Source organism: Ranitomeya variabilis, chromosome 5, assembly GCF_051348905.1.
Source record: "Ranitomeya variabilis isolate aRanVar5 chromosome 5, aRanVar5.hap1, whole genome shotgun sequence".
Classification (NCBI taxonomy): domain Eukaryota; kingdom Metazoa; phylum Chordata; class Amphibia; order Anura; family Dendrobatidae; genus Ranitomeya; species Ranitomeya variabilis.
The window spans coordinates 80617881-80636261 of record NC_135236.1 but is presented as its reverse complement, the minus strand read 5'-3'; the positions used below and the strand labels follow the sequence as shown (position 1 = coordinate 80636261).

General features: G+C 44.3%; 2 protein-coding genes across 4 annotated transcripts in view; one reads left to right on the top strand and one right to left on the bottom strand.

Annotated features, from left to right (window-relative positions):
• The first annotated feature begins 5167 nt into the window (after positions 1 to 5167).
• On the top strand, positions 5168 to 17836 carry DDX39A (DExD-box helicase 39A). The gene is made up of 10 exons (XM_077262643.1): positions 5168 to 5347; positions 8802 to 9021; positions 10379 to 10599; positions 10696 to 10879; positions 12737 to 12855; positions 13422 to 13553; positions 14914 to 15023; positions 16213 to 16357; positions 16455 to 16602; positions 17643 to 17836. Exons 2-10 carry the CDS (start codon positions 8814 to 8816, stop codon positions 17657 to 17659), a joined length of 1284 nt encoding a protein of 427 aa, XP_077118758.1. The 5' UTR covers positions 5168 to 5347; positions 8802 to 8813; the 3' UTR covers positions 17660 to 17836.
• The window catches only part of LOC143774869 (adhesion G protein-coupled receptor E5-like), a 163597-nt gene continuing 162717 nt past the window's right edge, over positions 17502 to 18381 (bottom strand). For all 3 annotated transcript variants that reach the window (XM_077262640.1, XM_077262641.1, XM_077262642.1), the window contains one exon: positions 17502 to 18052. In XM_077262640.1, coding sequence (XP_077118755.1) covers positions 18023 to 18052 — 30 coding nt within the window. In that variant the 3' untranslated portion in view covers positions 17502 to 18022. The remainder of the gene's footprint in view (positions 18053 to 18381) is intronic.

Genomic DNA, 18381 nt, shown 5'->3' with positions numbered 1-18381 from the left:
ACCCTCAGAGAATGGCCTCCTAAGTGCAGTAACCTAGTAGCTATCAGTAGAGATGAGTGGACCCCATGGAAGTTCGGGTTCTGGTACCTGACCAGAGCTTGAACCAGTGTTCGAACCCCATTGAAAACAAAGGAGACCCGAACTTTGGGTCTGGGTAAGGAAAAACTCCCTCTCTCTCCCTCAGGAACTCCGAACATTGCAACTTCAGGAAGACGTCCGTGTTCGGTGTTTTGCGCCAGACACTAACTGTCTGGTATGAACCCCGAACTCGCTCATCCCTTGTTATCAGATCTTCTGCGGGAGACATCAGTCAAAATAGAAAAGCCAATATCAGGAATGAAGATTCAGGCAGGAAACTAAAAAAGTAGGAACAGCGGACGACTTTCCATTGTGAATTTTTCTTAGGAAGTCATACAACAGGCGCAACAGTACACACTGGGCATTACCAAATGTCTACTTTCCAGACAGCCATCTATACACAGCGCTGTAGAGTAAATTCTCAGCTAAAAATTTCAAACTTCCCTCATACTGTAAGATGTTTCTATGTCCGGATCTGTAATAACTAGCGATTAGGAGACGTACAGACCGCCCTCTTGTGGAGGTAATAGTTACTAAGAGTTGTTTGTTGAGAAGAGCACCCACTGAAATAAAAGTGGGCACTGCAGGAAGGGGCCATTATTCTGTGAGTCCTGTCAGTTCTAATTGTGTCATCGTGCTTTCTAACTAAGGTAGCTTGCACTCATTGTCGTAAAGTAAGTACATTTATTGTGAATCCTCTACTTATTGCAATTAGAAAGGTTTGCCCATGCTGTAAAATTGGTGGCCTAAAACTGGCCAAACACATTGAATAGCAGTCGGGTGAATGATCAGCTATGTCTTCTGATTTCCCCATAGAGGCCAAGTTCACACTTTCAGTATTCGGTCAGTATTTTACCTCAGTATTCGTAAGCCAAAATCAGGAGAGGAACAATCAGAGGAAAAGTATAATAGAAACACGTCACCACTTCTGTATTTATCACCCACTCCTTTGACCATGTGGCCATATAGGAATTCTCAGCTCTTTTGGGGGGAGAGTTGGGAGGTCCTATACACATTTGCTGGTTGGATAACCCTCCAAAAACTATGTGTTTGGTGAACTTTTATCTAATATGTATGATGTCCTCATGATTAAGTAGATAAGTGAGAATTCCACTTTTGGCCCCTCTACTGTATAAAAGGGCCACGGTGCTGGAGTGAGATTATGGAGAACAGACCATCAATTTTCTAGATCTGGAAAATTCTGTAGGAGGGTTGGGTTACCTCCTGTTATATTGGTGTAAATGGATTCTGTTACTGGATTGTAGCTTTAGATCTCCCATTATTTAATATTATAGTGGACTAGAAACCAGTGGGAACATTAGATCTATTGTAATGGAAACTAGGTTCTACACAAAGAACAAATTTACCATACAATCTTTTTCTCTCTTCTCCAAGAATGTATTGAAAGCCCTAGAGTTGGGCAGCGCCCCATAAAATGGCACTAGGTGTCCTCTACACAATGCAAATGCAAATTACTATAATAAACAAAGCCCAAGGCTACATTCTCACGATGGGTATTTGGTCAGTTTTCGATCTTGCTGATTTTCTTCATCTATTAGGTCAATCAGTTTTTTTATTACATTTTTCTGATACAGGCACCACAGGTCAGTTTATGCTGAGTAATAAGAAAGCACAGAGGGCAGGAGGTTTCTGTAAATCCCATCCACTGCATTTTTGATGCAGATACGCAGCTTAAGGCCCCCGTCACACGTCCTGATTTTACCAGTAGTTGAAAAACCAGTACAGGTGTTATCAGGGTTGCGTGTGTGTGTGAAATACTTGTGGTACACGTACGTTAGCTGTGTGGCATCACTGTGACACGTACCAGAGTAGCATGTAGAATAGAAATTACAGATGTTTAGGTGTTAAGGAAAATGAAATGAAACGACGTGGGAAGCCTCCCAGTTTTGGTAACCAGCAAAGGTAAAGCGGACAGCCATGATATTTTTAGGCTGAAAAGGTCCCTGTTATTGGGCCCCTTCACAGCCTAAAAAATACCAGTCCTCAGCCGCCCCAGAAATGGAGCATCATATGAGATGCGCCAATTCTGGCAAGTCGCCTCGGCTCTTCCTGATTGCCCTGGTGCATTGGCAATTGGGGTAATGGGGCTTGGGTTTGATGTCAGCTGAGAATTCTCAAAAATCATAGCTGGCATCAAGCCCTGGTGTTAGTAATGGAGAGGTGTCTATCGCACCCCCATTGCTAACCCAATAGCCAAAAATAAAAACAAAAAAACACTAGCTCTGACACTTTCCTTGTTTTACCAATTCATAAAAAAAAACAATAGCCAATCTGACGTAGACCACAAATGGAAACCTAAAAAACGTAAAAAGAGAGAAATAAAAACAAGACACTGTCCCTCGTTCACCAATTGATTCTAAAAAATAAATGTTCCCACTCAGGTCCGACATTGTCCAGCACTTCCCACGACATTTCCTGAATCCAACCTTGAAATATAACTTAAAATAAATATAATCAACACATGGTAAAGTCTGAACTAAATAAATATTATGTTGTTTGTCTCACGCTGAAAAATTCAGTCACAACAAAATGCCAGAATTTTTTTGGGACAACCTCCCCTATCCTCTCTTTTAAAAAAATGAATGCAAAGCCATCAAAAAAGCCATATATGCCTTAAAATGTTACCAATAAAAACGACAGCACATGCAGAAGAAAAGTGTCTTTCCATAATTGAAAAATGACAAAAACAAAGTTATGGATTTTGGAATATAGCAGCACAAACTAAATGTTAATTTTGTCATTTTTTTTTATTAAAGAGATTTTCCAGGTTTGTCCTGAAAGTCTGCAGTTACTCTATGTGACTGCAGACTTTTGAATCCCTCAGAAATCCTCTCAGGAAGTTGCCATGTTATGTTTTTTACTGCACAGGCAATACAATAAACAGGAAACCTGAGCAACTATGGTGGAATAGCGAGATGCCTGGTGAGGAAAAAGTGCATGTGATTTTGTTGCAGCGGATTTTGAAGGAAACCTCTCTAAACTAAGCACTGACCAATCAAAAGGCTGCAAAAAATAATTGCTTTAGGGAAAACTCTTCAACAACTATAAGCCGGCCACGTGTACATGTCGACTATTTAGTGAGTTTTTTACCTCAGTATTTGTAAGTCAAAATCAGGAGTGCAAAAGAATAATAGAAACACGTCACCACTTCTGTATTTATCACCCACTCCTGGTTTTGGCTTACAAATACTGAGGTAAAATACTGACCAAATACTGAATATGTGAACGTGGCCTTAGGGTACGGTCACATGACATTCCTTTCCGATGGTCAAAACCGTCTGTTTTACATGCAGAAACCGCAGAAGGAATCGCTCATTTTCTCTATTCTTTTATAAACCAGAACTGTCTCATTTTTTAGCGATATTTTAGTATTTTCCTCGCCTCACCTTTTATAACGTATTTGACTACACAGGTTTTTTTTAATTGATTTTTCTGCTTATTTGGGGCATCGTTTAATTGGAGCTTACATTGTGTATGATACCTAGTGGGTCACCGACATAAATTGTAATACCCCATAAAAACTATGAATTTGAAAAGATTTGCCACAAAATATCCTTCATAACCAAAACACAAGTCGCTGGCAGATAATATGGGGTAAAGCAGGATGATGAATCGTCTGGAAACGCATCCTAAGTAGGGATAAGCGGACCTGTGGAAGTTCGGGTTCATCTGACCTTTAGTCTAAAGTTTGGTTCGGCTACCAGACTGTACCCGAACTTGAACCTGCAGCTGAACCTCCTAGAAATCAATGAGGACCCGAACTTTGGCGTTGGAAAATCTCTCTCTCCTCCATGTTCTGTAAAATGGATTTCAAGGAAAAGTCCATGTTCGAAGTTCAGCACCGGACGCTAACAAACCTCGAACTTTACAGTTCTCGTCTCTTATCCCAAGGCCATGTTCACACGTTCAGAATTTGGTCAGTATTTTACCTCAGTATTTGTAGCCAAAACCAGGAGTGGGTGATAAATACAGAAGTGGTGACGTGTTCCCATTATACTTTTCCTTTGATTGTTCCATTCCTGGTTCTGACTTACAAATACTGAGGTAAAGTACTGACCAAATACTGAAGTGGTGACGTGTTTCTATTATACTTCTCCTCTGATTGTTCCACTCCTGGTTTTGGCTTACAAATACTGAGGTAAAATACTGACCAAATACTGAGTGTGTGAACATGGCCTTATAATCGCTATAGGTGATGCTGCCTGGCCGCGAAGGTTGGCTCCTGGTACCTATAGGATGTATTAGGATGCATTTCCAGTTGGTTTATCGTCCTTCTTTACCCCATATTACCTACCAGGGACTCGTATTTTTTGTTATGAGGGATATTTTATGGCAAATTTAATGAAATTCATAGTTTTATGGGGACTTTGCGTCTTTTAATTCCTTTCAACAATGACGCAGCCATTAGTGGTTTCTGAGAACGCTGACAGAACGCTCACAGAGACTCCCGGCGTCTTTTGAGCTTTTTCACTGTAAAGTACGGAGCGTCTTCAGTGCGGAAAACGCCAAAAAAATGGAAATGTCGCCTCTTAATGAATCGTTTGGCGTCTTTAAGGGGTTAAAAGACCGAACAAAGAAAGACGACGTTTTTACATAGAGTTGGGTATCTTTACTCTAACGAGAGATTTTTCAAGTGGATTTCGGAGCAAAATAATTTAGGGGTGTGAGCGTACCCCTAAAAAAAATCCTTCAGAAAAGTAAAATCTCCAAAAACTTATTTAAAAAGGAGAATTATTTTTATGTAGTCTCTGTTCGAAAAACTTTTGGATTTTGCAAAAGAAAACATTGCTGAAAAAAACTACATAGGAAAATATAAAGGCACAAAAAAAGTGAGTGCAAGGAATCAGACAATGGTTCTCACTGAAGGGGCAGATTTGTATTATTTTGTTATTTATAAATTTGATTGAATCAATAAAGCTTTTAAAAAAAAAAATCTGGAAAAAAATTTAAACGTCACCTCCGATATTATTCTACTGTTATTGGCTCTTTCTGTAGCCCCGCCCATGCAGCTGACCAATGAACTGCCGAGATTGTTTTAACAAAAGCCTGGCTTCTTCCTTGTTTCATTGGACATTGCGCCCCGCCTAAGAGTTTTATGACCTATAGGAAGAGAGGAACGATGTGACGTCAGCAGGACGCGACCAATCACAACAAGCAGGAGGAGCTTTGCGCTGGCCTACTCTCTTCTGGGCACGGCGGCGGGGTCAGGCTATAGCGCACGTGGAGGAGAAGCCGGAGAAGAGCAGAGGTGAGCGGGTAGGGGCGTTGTTGTGGTGCGGGGGGTCGGACACGGGGGAGAGGGTGAGCTCTGGTCAGCGCCGGCCGCGGCTGTGCTCACAGGATGTCCGGGGAAGATGGCGCGCAATGGCGGGAGGAGGGATAATCGATGAATGGGTCAGTGGGGACGGCTAGGCCCGGGTGTTGTGTGTACGTTCGGCTCCAACACCACCGGGATGGGGGAGGACGCGGCCCGCTCAGTGTCCCGCGGGTCCTTATAAATAAAGTTTATTGTAATGCTCACACTTTCCCAGAACTTAAGACATTTTTTTTTTCTTGTTCCTTTCAACAAACTTTATTTATAATTGTTAAACCAATAGCTACCCGCGGGGTGTAGCTGTCAGCTATTTTTCTCTGTTATCAGCCACTTCCTCCTGTGTGAGAGAAATATCACTGGTGACTGTGAGTGAGCGTCACCCCCGAGGGCAGTGACCTCTGAGGAGATAGCAGGTGATGTTTGACAACTGTAGACACTTTCAACAAAATGGCCGACTTCTAAAACTCTCTGGTAGGTGTGATAACAGCTGGGAAAGAAGGCGGCTTCACGTGGGGTCTCTGCTCGTCCTCTCCCACCGTAAGGCGCTCACAGGTCGCGGCTAAACATGGCATTTGTACTGCGCTCTGTCTGAGGAGGGCAGACGTGCAGCCCCAGTCATTGTCTATGGGACTGTCAGAGGTCTGGTATGGCCGGACAGCACCATCTCCCACAGGCCCGTAGAGCATGAATGGCGCTGCGGTGCACGGTCACCCTCTATATTCAGATGCAGCCTGCGGTCACTTCTCCTCTCGCCAGTTGATGTCTTATTGACTTTGTACTAAACATGACGGCCGCCACCATGGGGTCACGCAGTTATTATGGCAGCTACCTTTGACTTTTAGTGTTTTGGAAGCCTGGATTTCTCGCTCAGGTTTTGATGGGTTTTGCTCTACTTGGTCAGTGATCACATCTAGGTGTATTACCTGTAAAAAGGCACATTGTGGAGGGGGACTTATAACACACACATGCCCCCGAATCTGTTCTGTGCTGCCGCTCCAACAGTCTCCTGGTTGGAAAAGGTGACATCGTCCCTACCGTTCACCTGACAGCTGTGGCTAGGGCCCGGCAACTGCTGGTTTGGAATGTCATTCGTTCCAGTGACTGTTGGTGGATTCGGGGGCTGAGTATGACCTCTTTGTTTTATAAGCCTCCCTTCCTGCTGCTAACTTTCAAAGAGCAAAATCCCCTTTTATTGCCCTCCTGTTATGCTGCATTTCTTAATATACAGGTCCTTCTCAAAAAATTAGCATATAGTGTTAAATTTCATTATTTACCATAATGTAATGATTACAATTAAACTTTCATATATTATAGATTCATTATCCACCAACTGAAATTTGTCAGGTCTTTTATTGTTTTAATACTGATGATTTTGGCATACAACTCCTGATAACCCAAAAAACCTGTCTCAATAAATTAGCATATCAAGAAAAGGTTCTCTAAACGACCTATTACCCTAATCTTCTGAATCAACTAATTAACTCTAAACACATGCTAAAGATACCTGAGGCTTTTAAAAACTCCCTGCCTGGTTCATTACTCAAAACCCCCATCATGGGTAAGACTAGCGACCTGACAGATGTCAAGAAGGCCATCATTGACACCCTCAAGCAAGAGGGTAAGACCCAGAAAGAAATTTCTCAACAAATAGGCTGTTCCCAGAGTGCTGTATCAAGGCACCTCAATGGTAAGTCTGTTGGAAGGAAACAATGTGGCAGAAAACGCTGTACAACGAGAAGAGGTGACAGGACCCTGAGGAAGATTGTGGAGAAGGACCGATTCCAGACCTTGGGGAACCTGAGGAAGCAGTGGACTGAGTCTGGTGTGGAAACATCCAGAGCCACCGTGCACAGGCGTGTGCAGGAAATGGGCTACAGGTGCCGCATTCCCCAGGTAAAGCCACTTTTGAACCATAAACAGCGGCAGAAGCGCCTGACCTGGGCTACAGAGAAGCAGCACTGGACTGTTGCTAAGTGGTCCCAAGTACTTTTTTCTGATGAAAGCAAATTTTGCATGTCATTCGGAAATCAAGGTGCCAGAGTCTGGAGGAAGACTGGGGAGAAGGAAATGCCAAAATGCCTGAAGTCCAGTGTCAAGTACCCAGTCAGTGATGGTGTGGGGTGCCATGTCAGCTGCTGGTGTTGGTCCACTGTGTTTCATCAAGGGCAGGGTCAATGCAGATAGCTATCAGGAGATTTTGGAGCACTTCATGCTTCCATCGGCTGAAATGCTTTATGGAGATGAAGATTTCATTTTTCAGCACGACCTGGCACCTGCTCACAGTGCCAAAACCACTGGTAAATGGTTTACTGACCATGGTATTACTGTGCTCAATTGGCCTGCCAACTCTCCTGACCTGAACCCCATAGAGAATCTGTGGGATATTGTGAAGAGAAAGTTGAGAGACGCAAGATCCAACACTCTGGATGAGCTTAAGGCCGCTATTGAAGCATCCTGGGCCTCCATAACATCTCAGCAGTGTCACAGGCTGATTGCCTCCATGCCACGCCGCATTGAAGCAGTCATTTCTGCCAAAGGATTCCCGACCAAGTATTGAGTACATAACTGAACATTATTATTTGATGGTTTTTTTGTTTATTAAAAAACACTATTATTTGATTGGACGGGTGAAATATGCTAATTTATTGAGACAGGTTTTTTGGGTTATCAGGAGTTGTAGGCCAAAATCATCAGTATTAAAACAATAAAAGACCTGACAAATTTCAGTTGGTGGATAATGAATCTATAATATATGAAAGTTTAATTGTAATCATTACATTATGGTAAATAATGAAATTTAAGACTATATGCTAATTTTTTGAGAAGGACCTGTATAGCGCGAAAAAGTTAAGAATCCAGCTTCACAAACTTTTTTTAAAATTTTTTTTTTTAATAAAGTATGTATTTTTTAAATTGCTGGGATAAAATGCTAAAATTCCAAATTCATATCATGGCTACAGGATCCATGAAGAAGTCACAGGTAAGATCTACGTGTTTCAGGTGTATAACACCCTTAGTCATGATTGTGACTATATACCTGGAACGTGTAGCTCTGTACTATGTCTTCTGTGTTATGAATTTGGAATCTTAATTATTTTTCTTTTCACTTTTCTATTATTCACTCATAAAAAAAAAAAAAAAAAAAAGTTTTACTCCTGGATTTTCTACTTTTTCTGCTTCTAATTGTGTCCAGGCGCAGACGCCCTCCGTGCTCCGCACTACATTTGGATCCTACGATGGCGAGCTGGATCTTTTCTTGTTGCTTCTTTATTTCTCATGCTGATGACATTCTCCATTGGTGTTCTATGCAGTTCTCACCAACATCTCGGTCATTTTTTTGTTTTTTTCTCTGTAATAATGGCTCATTATCATATCACTTGTCCTACAGACAGATAACACCATGACGGAACAAGATGTTGAAAACGAGCTCTTGGACTATGAAGAAGACGATGAGCCCCAGGCACCCACTGAGACCCCCGCACCAACCGGCAGGAAGGAGGTCAAAGGCTCCTATGTGTCCATCCACAGCTCCGGCTTCAGAGACTTCTTGCTAAAGCCAGAGCTGCTGCGAGCTATTGTGGACTGTGGCTTTGAGCACCCCTCTGAAGGTTAGTTGGTTCATTCCAAGGCTTTAGAGGAGTAAAATACCAAGAAAATGATTTTTTTTTTTTTTACTAAGATTCGGGTCCATCTTATGGTCCGAATGTAGCTTGTGAGGGTTGAATGGAGCAGGAGTGGGGAGATGCTGCAGGGGTTGGGAGCAGATGATGTCCTAAGGGTGCGAAGTAAGAGCCATTAATCTGCTGTTGTGGGCATTAGGGAATATGTTGGCGGTGCAAGACAGGAGTGGAGTCCCCGCTGTACATACTCATCTCCTGGCGGTGGGCTTCAGGAAAATGATGCCAAAAGCGGTGCATGCATAGATTGAGATCTTGGCTTGTCATTGAGCCGATATCTCAATGTGCGCATGCTGCAGCACGGCGCCATCTTCTGTAGCCCACTACTGCGAGATCAATGGCTTCTGCCTCACACTGTTGGGACATTACCTCCTCTCAGCCCAGAGCCTGCAGCATTGCCACGCTCCTGCTGCCGCCGGCTTCCTGCAGTGGCGACCCTGCCTCCCGTGATCCCCACTGCTACCGCCGTGCCCCCCATAGCACTACATTTGCCTTTCAAAATTGGGGGTGGGGGGAGTGCATCATATAGTTAAAAAATTTTTATTTATGTGCCATAGACTGTCCCCACAAGCTCCTCCTGTTGTGACTAGTGGGGTCCAATTTCTGGAACCTGACAATGAAGGGATCACAGTATAGTTTTGGTACCATGTTTCTTTTCTTACTAAGCGGTGTATGGGACTCGCCTCAATTGCCAAACTTGGAGGCACCACGCGCATGTTTGATTGCATCCTCATTCATTCACTGCTGGACTTTGTCCTCCAGTCCCATTGAGAATGAATGGAGTGACAGTCCCGTATGCTCATTGCTGCTCAGTTCAGAAGGTGGACAGAAGCCTTCCTCTGCCGATTTGTTGGTACCTAATGGTGAAATGGAGGCAGCGCTGAGCTATATCTTCTGAGGATTGTCTTGTATCCTAGAGGTCATGAATAGGGATGAGCGAATAGCTTCTGACAAGTCCTTATCCGAATAGCTGTGTCACTTACCGAATAGCTGCATCGGGAACTCTGATACCTGGAGTGCTCCTGATAATCAGCTGTTCGGTGCCGCGGCTGTCATAGCCTATTTATTGGGCCGCGACACATGCAGCTGAGGCGAACAGCTGATTATGGGGAGCGCTCCAGGTATCCAGGTTCCTGATGCAGCTATTTGGATAAGGAATTATCCAAAGCTATTCGTTCATCCCTAGTCATGAACGCATTGATTGTAAAGTAATTTAACCTAGTGAGAATAAAGCATCACAGATGAGTGACCCTTACTTTGTATTGACTTCCGTGTTTTCCTATTGCAGTACAACATGAATGTATTCCTCAGGCCATCCTTGGCATGGATATATTGTGCCAAGCCAAATCTGGTATGGGCAAGACCGCAGTCTTCGTCTTGGCCACTCTTCAGCAGATCGAGGCGATTGAAGGACAAGTATCGGTTCTGGTGATGTGCCACATACGGGAGCTCGCCTTCCAGATCAGCAAGGAGTATGAGCGCTTCTCCAAGTACATGCCTTCAGTGAAGGTAAGAGAGGGATGACCTCTTCCTCTTTTGTTTGTGTGTTTTTGCACTCTTTCCTCTTCATTAGTATCATGCATTTCATTTCTGTTCTGGTTCTAGGTTGCAGTTTTCTTTGGCGGTCTTGCCGTGAAGAAAGATGAAGATACATTACGCAAAAATTGCCCTCACATAGTGGTTGGCACTCCGGGCCGTATCTTGGCCTTGGTTAGACAGAAGACCCTCAATTTGAAGAACGTCAAGCACTTTGTTCTGGATGAATGTGACAAGATGCTGGAGCAGCTGGGTAAGTGGTGGTGGGCAAATGGTCACTGAAAATCACATATTTTAGAGCTGACATCTATTAATAATAATATTACCGTATATACTCTAGTATAAGCTGAGATTTTCAGCCCAAATATACTCGAGTCACGGTCGGCGGCGGGTGAGGGGGAGAGGGCGCTGAGGCATACTTACCTGCTTCCGGGGCTCCTGGCGCTGTCCCTGCAGTCCCACGGTCTCCGGGTGCCGCAGCTCTTCCCCTGTTCAGCGGTCATGTGGGACCGCTCATTAGAGAAATGAATATGGACTCCACTCCCATAGGGGCGGAGCCGCCTATTCATTTCTCTAATCAGCGGTAACGGTGACCGCTGACAGAGGAAGAGGCTGCGGCACCGAAGACCAGCTGTCTGGGGGAAGGAGCGGGACGCCGGGAGCAGGTAAGTATGTCATATTCACCTGTCCGCGTTCCACACGCTGGGCGCCGCTCCATCTTCCCGGCGTCTCTCCGCACTGACTGTTCAGGTCAGAGGGCGCGATGACGCATATAGTGTGCGCGCCGCCCTCTGCCTGATCAGTCACTGCAGAGAGACGACGCGACGCTGAGGAGCTGCAAGCAAGAGAGGTGAGTATGTCATTTATTATTTTTATTGCAGCAGCAGCAGCAATGGCACAGCTTTCTATGGCACATCTATGGGGCAATAATGAACGGTGCAGAGCACTATATGGCACAGCTATGGGGCAATTATGAACGGTGCAGAGCACTATATGGCACAACTATGGGGCAATAATGAACGGTGCAGAGCACTATATGGCACAGCTATGGGGCAATAATGAACGGTGCAGAGCACTATATGGCACAGCTTTCTATGGTACAGCTATGGGGCAATAATGAATGGTGCAGAGCACTATATAGCACAGCTATGGGGCCATAATGAACGGTATGGAGCATCTATTTTTATTTTTGAAATTCACCGGTAGCTGCTGCATTTTCCACCCTAGGCTTATACTCGAGTCAATAAGTTTTCCCAGTTTTTTTATGGCAAAACTAGGGGGTCGGCTTATACTCGAGTATATACGGTATGTATATATTTTAAGGGGTTTTTAGATTTCAGAAAAACAGCAGCTGAGGGACAGGGGTTATTTCAAGCACCACTCCAATGTTTTGCCATTTTTTTTATTTTTTTTTTCCCAACTCAATTGGGGGATCAGGTGTTTGGTTACATACTTACTGATCAGCGTCTTCGCCTGTTTTCAGCCCCACTCAGGTCATTCCGACACCACATAACTACTTTTGTAACCCTCCGGATCATGGTTTGTTCTGGGAGTCACTTTTTTGTCAATACAAGCCTGTGGGACCTAAAATGAGACTTCAGAGCTCCTGTCTGAAATCCCATAGAGGTGCGTTGAGAAGATTTTTAAAAAGTGACACACTAACCCCTGAGTGATATAGCTGTTAACAACCGAAGTCATATGGTGCCAGAGCAGGACTGAAAATGGGTGGTTCAAAAATTGCCTGGGGAGTGAGGTTTTCTGCAAAACCCCATTATCTACTAGTTGGGTATTCAGAGTCAATAGAGGTGGGATCACTGGTGTCGGACCCCCAACAGCTGATGTCTCTCCATTTGTATCAACTACAACGTCTGCATTATATTAGCGTTGCAAACTATGTATTGCTGCTTTTAGTGGTGTTGTAGGTAAGATGTACACTTGCTCTCAGTCCATTACAGATAATAGCTCGGGGTCTTGCATTCAGGACTCACTACTCTCAGCCATACATGGCTTTACAAAGTGGCAGGACATGAACACAAAGTAGAAAAAAAATTGCACATAGTGTCACTTTGTGGCGTGCTGTAAATATCTTTGTATTTTGCGCTTCCATTAGATATGCGCGGGGACGTGCAGGAGATTTTCCGTCTCACCCCTCACGAGAAGCAGTGCATGATGTTCAGCGCCACACTCAGCAAGGAGATCCGTCCCGTCTGCAGGAAATTCATGCAGGATGTAAGTACGCTGCTGCTGCTATTGTCACTTTGTGGCCCATTTACTTTTCTTGTTTGGTAGGCCATTTTTTATGAGCTGGGAAATGTTTGGTGTACAGGGAGAGGTTGTCTAGGACCTGACAAACATGGCTGCTGTCTGTAATGTGTCACAACTGTCCATGAGTTGTGTGGTATCACAGATCAGCTGCACGGAGGTGCCATGTATTTTGTGATGCAATGTAAACCCTTTAACATGTGCGCTGCATTACCTGCGTCCTGAGTTATAGCCAAGAACTGCCCCAATGCCTTCCTGCTGTGTGATACCATGTAGTGTTGGCATTTTCACCAGCCTCTGTCCTGTCTCCTAAACTGCGCATGTCTCGAAGGTGGTGGGAGATGGAGACTGGGCAGTGTTGAGTGTCTTAGGACCCTGACCACTACTGATCTGCTACAGGGCCACACAGAGGTGTTTGTCACACAGGTTTAGATGCTTTTTCAATTTGGAAAACTGACATTTACCAAATGGTTTAGTTTCTTTTTGTTCTGTACATTACATTTTTCTTTTTCCTTCCTTACCTTCTTCCTCAGCCTATGGAGGTATTTGTTGATGATGAGACCAAACTGACGCTTCATGGCCTGCAGCAATATTACGTTAAGTTGAAGGACAGCGAGAAGAACCGCAAGTTGTTCGACCTGTTGGATGTGTTGGAGTTTAATCAGGTTAGTATGAAAAATCTGCAGTCACTTCTGTATTTGGGGGCTGTTCACCCTGCGGCGGAGCACTAAGTTTCAGATCAGAGCAGTTCCTGGCATAAATATTAAATGTATGTAGAAGTCCTCATTCACTCAGCTAAAGCCAAAAGTGTCCAGTACACAAAGCCACCTTCAGGGTATGTGCACACAAAGTCTTTTTCAGGTGGATTCTGCCTGTAGCCCTTTTAAACCCCACCAAAAAAAAAAATTAACATATTTATATTTACTTCAGCGCGATGTATGTGAAAAGCCGGTAATTCAATTGCCGGCTTTTCATTTCTCCTTCCCAAACCCAACAGGATATGAGACATGGTTTACATACAGTAAACCATCTCATATCCCCCTTTTTTTTTTTTTTTGCATATTCCACACTACTAATGTTGTGCAAAATTTGGCGAGTTTTACGGACGTATTTTCTGCGCTCTTACGTCCGTAAAACTCGCTAGTGTGACGCCGGCCTTAAGGGGTGCAGTTTTTAGACTGTTGTCACTTTTGGGTATTTTCAGCCACATAGACCCCTCAAACTGACTTCAGATGTGAGGTGGTCCCTAAAAAATGGTTTTGTAAACTTTGTTGTAAAAATGAGAAATCACTGGTCAAATTTTAACCCTTATAACTTCCTAGCAAAAAAAAAAATTGTTTCCAAAATTGTGCTGATGTAAAGTAGACATGTGGGAAATGTTATTTATTAACTATTTTGTGTCACATAACTCTCTGGTTTAACAGAATAAAAATTCAAAATGTGAAAATTGCGAAATTTTCAAAATTTTCGCCAAATTTCCGCTTTTTTTCACAAACGCAGAAATTATCGACCTAAATTTACCACTAACATGAAGCCCAATATGTCACGAAAAAACAATCTCCGAATCGCTAGGATCCGTTGAAGCGTTCTGAGTTATTACCTCAGAAAGGAACACTGGTCAGAATTGCAAAAAATGGCGAGGTCATTAAGGTCAAAATAGGCTGGGTCATGAAGGGGTTAAAAGAAGTTGAGTTGCTAAGAGGGATTACCTGTCCATTCTTTCTGCTTTAAAACGATGGTGATACCCCAATGTCTAGAATTTGTTGTGTACACCTATCCTTCTGAGTTGTTTCCAATACTGAATGGTGCGATCACCACTTGTGAGCCATTACCGTGCTCGGAGTAGTTGTCACTTCCCATCCCGCATATCTCCAAATCAGTCCTTCGCTTCTGTTCAGACTGGTGACTGTAAGCACAATTGAAGGCGCCTCCTAGGGTATAGATGGGCTGAAAGCTGTGGCACATCCTGTGGTGTGATGGGAGCAGTGACTACTGGTTTAATTTGTCTGTACATCTCTCCTGTAGGTGGTGATCTTTGTAAAGTCTGTACAGAGATGTGTGGCGCTGGCACAGCTCCTCATAGAGCAGAACTTCCCAGCCATCGCGATTCACAGGGGAATGATGCAAGAAGAGAGGTGAGTTCTCCTGTGTATAATATGTCTGCAAATTTATAGGCAGCATCCATCTTAAATGGTGGAAACAGTCAGTAGAGCCTCTACGGTGCAGCTGAGATGCTACTTCAGGAAACCTTAACCTGAGTCACTGCAGCTACTGTTGAAACTACACCTCCCTGTCGTTGTCATGGCATGCTGGGACTTGTAGTTCAGCAACTGAAGTGCTGCTGGCTTATGCCTTTAGTGTAAGCTAATACTGCAAAAATTAAAATAATCCTGTATAGTGAAGACTAGAATGCCAATAAAATGCAGATTTCTGCTCTGAAGCTTGCACAATTGTGATCACAGCTCTGGGCTTTAAGGGGAACCTCTCGGGTTGAACCATGTCACTAATATGTTTGTCTCAAGTAAAATGCCCCAGTATTTTTCACAAAAATCATTTTTTCATACTTTGATTGCCCCACAACATACCTTATGTTTCAGTCTTGGGAGGGGGTAGATCTTTGCATTGAAAAGCTAATCTCCTAGCAGGGCCTGTGCCCTGACGATCAGCTGCCCGGGCCTGTGCCCTGACGATCAGCTGCCCGGGCCTGTGCCCTGACGATCAGCTGCCCGGGCCTGTGCCCTGACGATCAGCTGCCCAGGCCTGTGCCCTGAATCTGAATGTACGTCGTCCCAGCTTCAAATCCTATGTGCGCATGCTCCGGAGCCGCTGAGTCAGTAGCCACATGATAGTGTTTGAGGGCACACACTATGCGTGTCACTGTATACCCGCTCATCGCTCTGACTCGAAGTGGCTCCGGAGTATGCGCACGAAGGACTTGGTGCCAGCGTCATTGCGTGGGATCTGCTGGGAGATTGCAGTGATGTGAAGGAATGCTAATACGATGGGCGTGGAGAACTTCAAAACGGTATGTGGGGCGATCCTCAAAGTATAATGTGATATTTGCGATAGATATGCATCACTAACAAGACAATAGGGGCATGTTAATGGCAATAAAGGACGTGACCAGATCCCTTTTAACAATGTGCAGTGATAACCGTACACTTATTGTAGGTCTTGGCTGTTGTGAAACTGCAATTCCCAACATCCCCGGACAGCCTGTGGATGTCGCGGAATGCTGTGACTTGTAGTCACACAGCAGCTCAATCCCTGCTGTAGACATTCCTTGTTTTGATATAGATGACTGACCTAATATCTGTCCCGCAGGCTCTCCCGATACCAACAGTTTAAAGATTTCCAGAGAAGAATCTTGGTAGCTACTAATCTCTTCGGACGCGGTATGGACATCGAAAGGGTCAATATTGTGTTCAATTACGACATGCCGGAGGACTCTGACACCTACTTGCACAGGGTAAGCCCCCGGACTATAACTTGTCTGAAGCCGTACATCCTTATCTCTATTTTCATGATGTCTTATGGCCTAATCTCGCTCCTTTTCTCTTGACCAGGTGGCTCGTGCCGGCCGATTCGGTACGAAGGGTCTGGCTGTTACTTTTGTGTCTGACGAACAAGATGCCAAAATTCTGAATGACGTTCAGGACAGATTTGAAGTCAATGTGGGCGAGTTGCCTGATGAGATAGACATATCTACTTACAGTGAGTATTAAGGATTTTGATAAAACGTTGTGATTGTGACACCCGTAGATTTCTCCCAGTTCTTAGATGGAAGGGTCCCCAGCTCCAGGTTAGAGTGGCCCTTGTGACTCTTTTCCTATACATGGTCGCTTCTCATGTCCTGCTGCTGTCAGTTGTAGAAACCTTCCCTGATTGAGTGTTGGGAACAGTCCCTCATTTGTTCTACAATGGGGGATGTGGTGTATAGCCATTAATGTCTTGGACAGTGCCTTTTAAAGGGACTCTCAGCACAGAATGACTGTTCAAACAAGGCACAGGTGCTCGGTGCATCATGGTGGGGCCAAATGTATAAGTGCATCTTCCCACCTACTTGTATTTTCTACCCCCCCCCCCCCCCCCCCCACCACCACCTTCTTTGACAATTCTGACTTTATATATACTATGGAGGGAAAACAAGTCGACAGAAATGTGCACCAGTGTTGGTCGTGCCAAGGGTGCACCAAGCGTCTGTACTTGGGTTGATCAGTCATTCTGTTTCCAGCATTTAGGTTATCACTGTCCTTTAGGTAGGTACTTAATGTTGGACATATCCCTCTAATAGATGCTTTACCTAAAGCCTGCATTTATGTCTTCCTGTACATTACAGAGGCTTGTAAATTCGCTGAGTAATTAAAGGGTATGTCCTTGTGTCACGGCTGTTCTTGGGTGTAAGACACCTCAGCTCCCATCCCCTTCAATAGGAGCTGAGCCGCAGTACCTGCGAGTGACCACTGCACAGTGTATGGAGCTGTGCTGTTTTGGCTTTGCACATCCACCTGTCATGGGGGGTCGATCATCGGGCGCACTCTCATGGTCTTTTGCCACACAGCCGTCACAAGGCAAATGTCTGTAGAAGTAATGCGCAATCCTAGGGCCGAGCAGAAGTTGTATCTGTTTATTAGCTTGGTATACAAAGTGCATGTCTATAAATATGTACCACAGGCATTGGAAGCATGGGGGGTAGGATATGTACACCCGACCTATGCGCAGCGCTCACATCTGCTTCTCTCCTCTCTCCACAGTTGAACAGTCGCGATAACCCGGCCTTCTCCGTTTCTTCAGTTTTTCTTCTGGCTCCTCATTTGTTCTCTCGTCTGGCCGCACCGCCCGTGACAAAATTATTTTGATTTTACAACATTGTGGGTTTTTTATTCATGGCTTTTATGTAAAGAAGGGGGAAAAAAAATTAAAGGTTTTTTTTATGGTTTGGATCTTATATTTGTGAATTGTGATCAGTGCGGCGATCTGTCGAGGTTTCCATTATGGTGTTCTCTTGAATTAATATTCTGTATTGAAAGCAGCCAGGCGGTCGTCTTTTTCTTTGGCTAAGCCGAATGGTGGGGGAAATATCTTTAGGAAGACGCTTACGATAGGGCGTCCATTAGTAGCCGAGCACCAGTCATCATAAGCCGGACTCCTTGCCTGCTTTGGCCTGTAAGGAGACATAGAGCATTCAGTTAACAGTAAGTTGACAGTTCAAGGATATGTCGGATTGATATGGCGTCGGCCTGTTACAAAAAATGCCGTGAATTTCCTGCAGATCTCAACTTCTACATTTTCAAGGATGAAATCTGCAGAGACATTCCTAAATCGTGACCTTCGGTGGGTCTAATGGCCTCCACTTACTTTTGACCATAGTGTATACTTATGAACCTGTATCAGGAAATCTACACATTACACCAGCAGCAGCTTTAATGACCTCCTAGTCTAAATCATTTGGCATTAACCCCTTCCCGACGTGCGCTGTACATGTACAGCGCT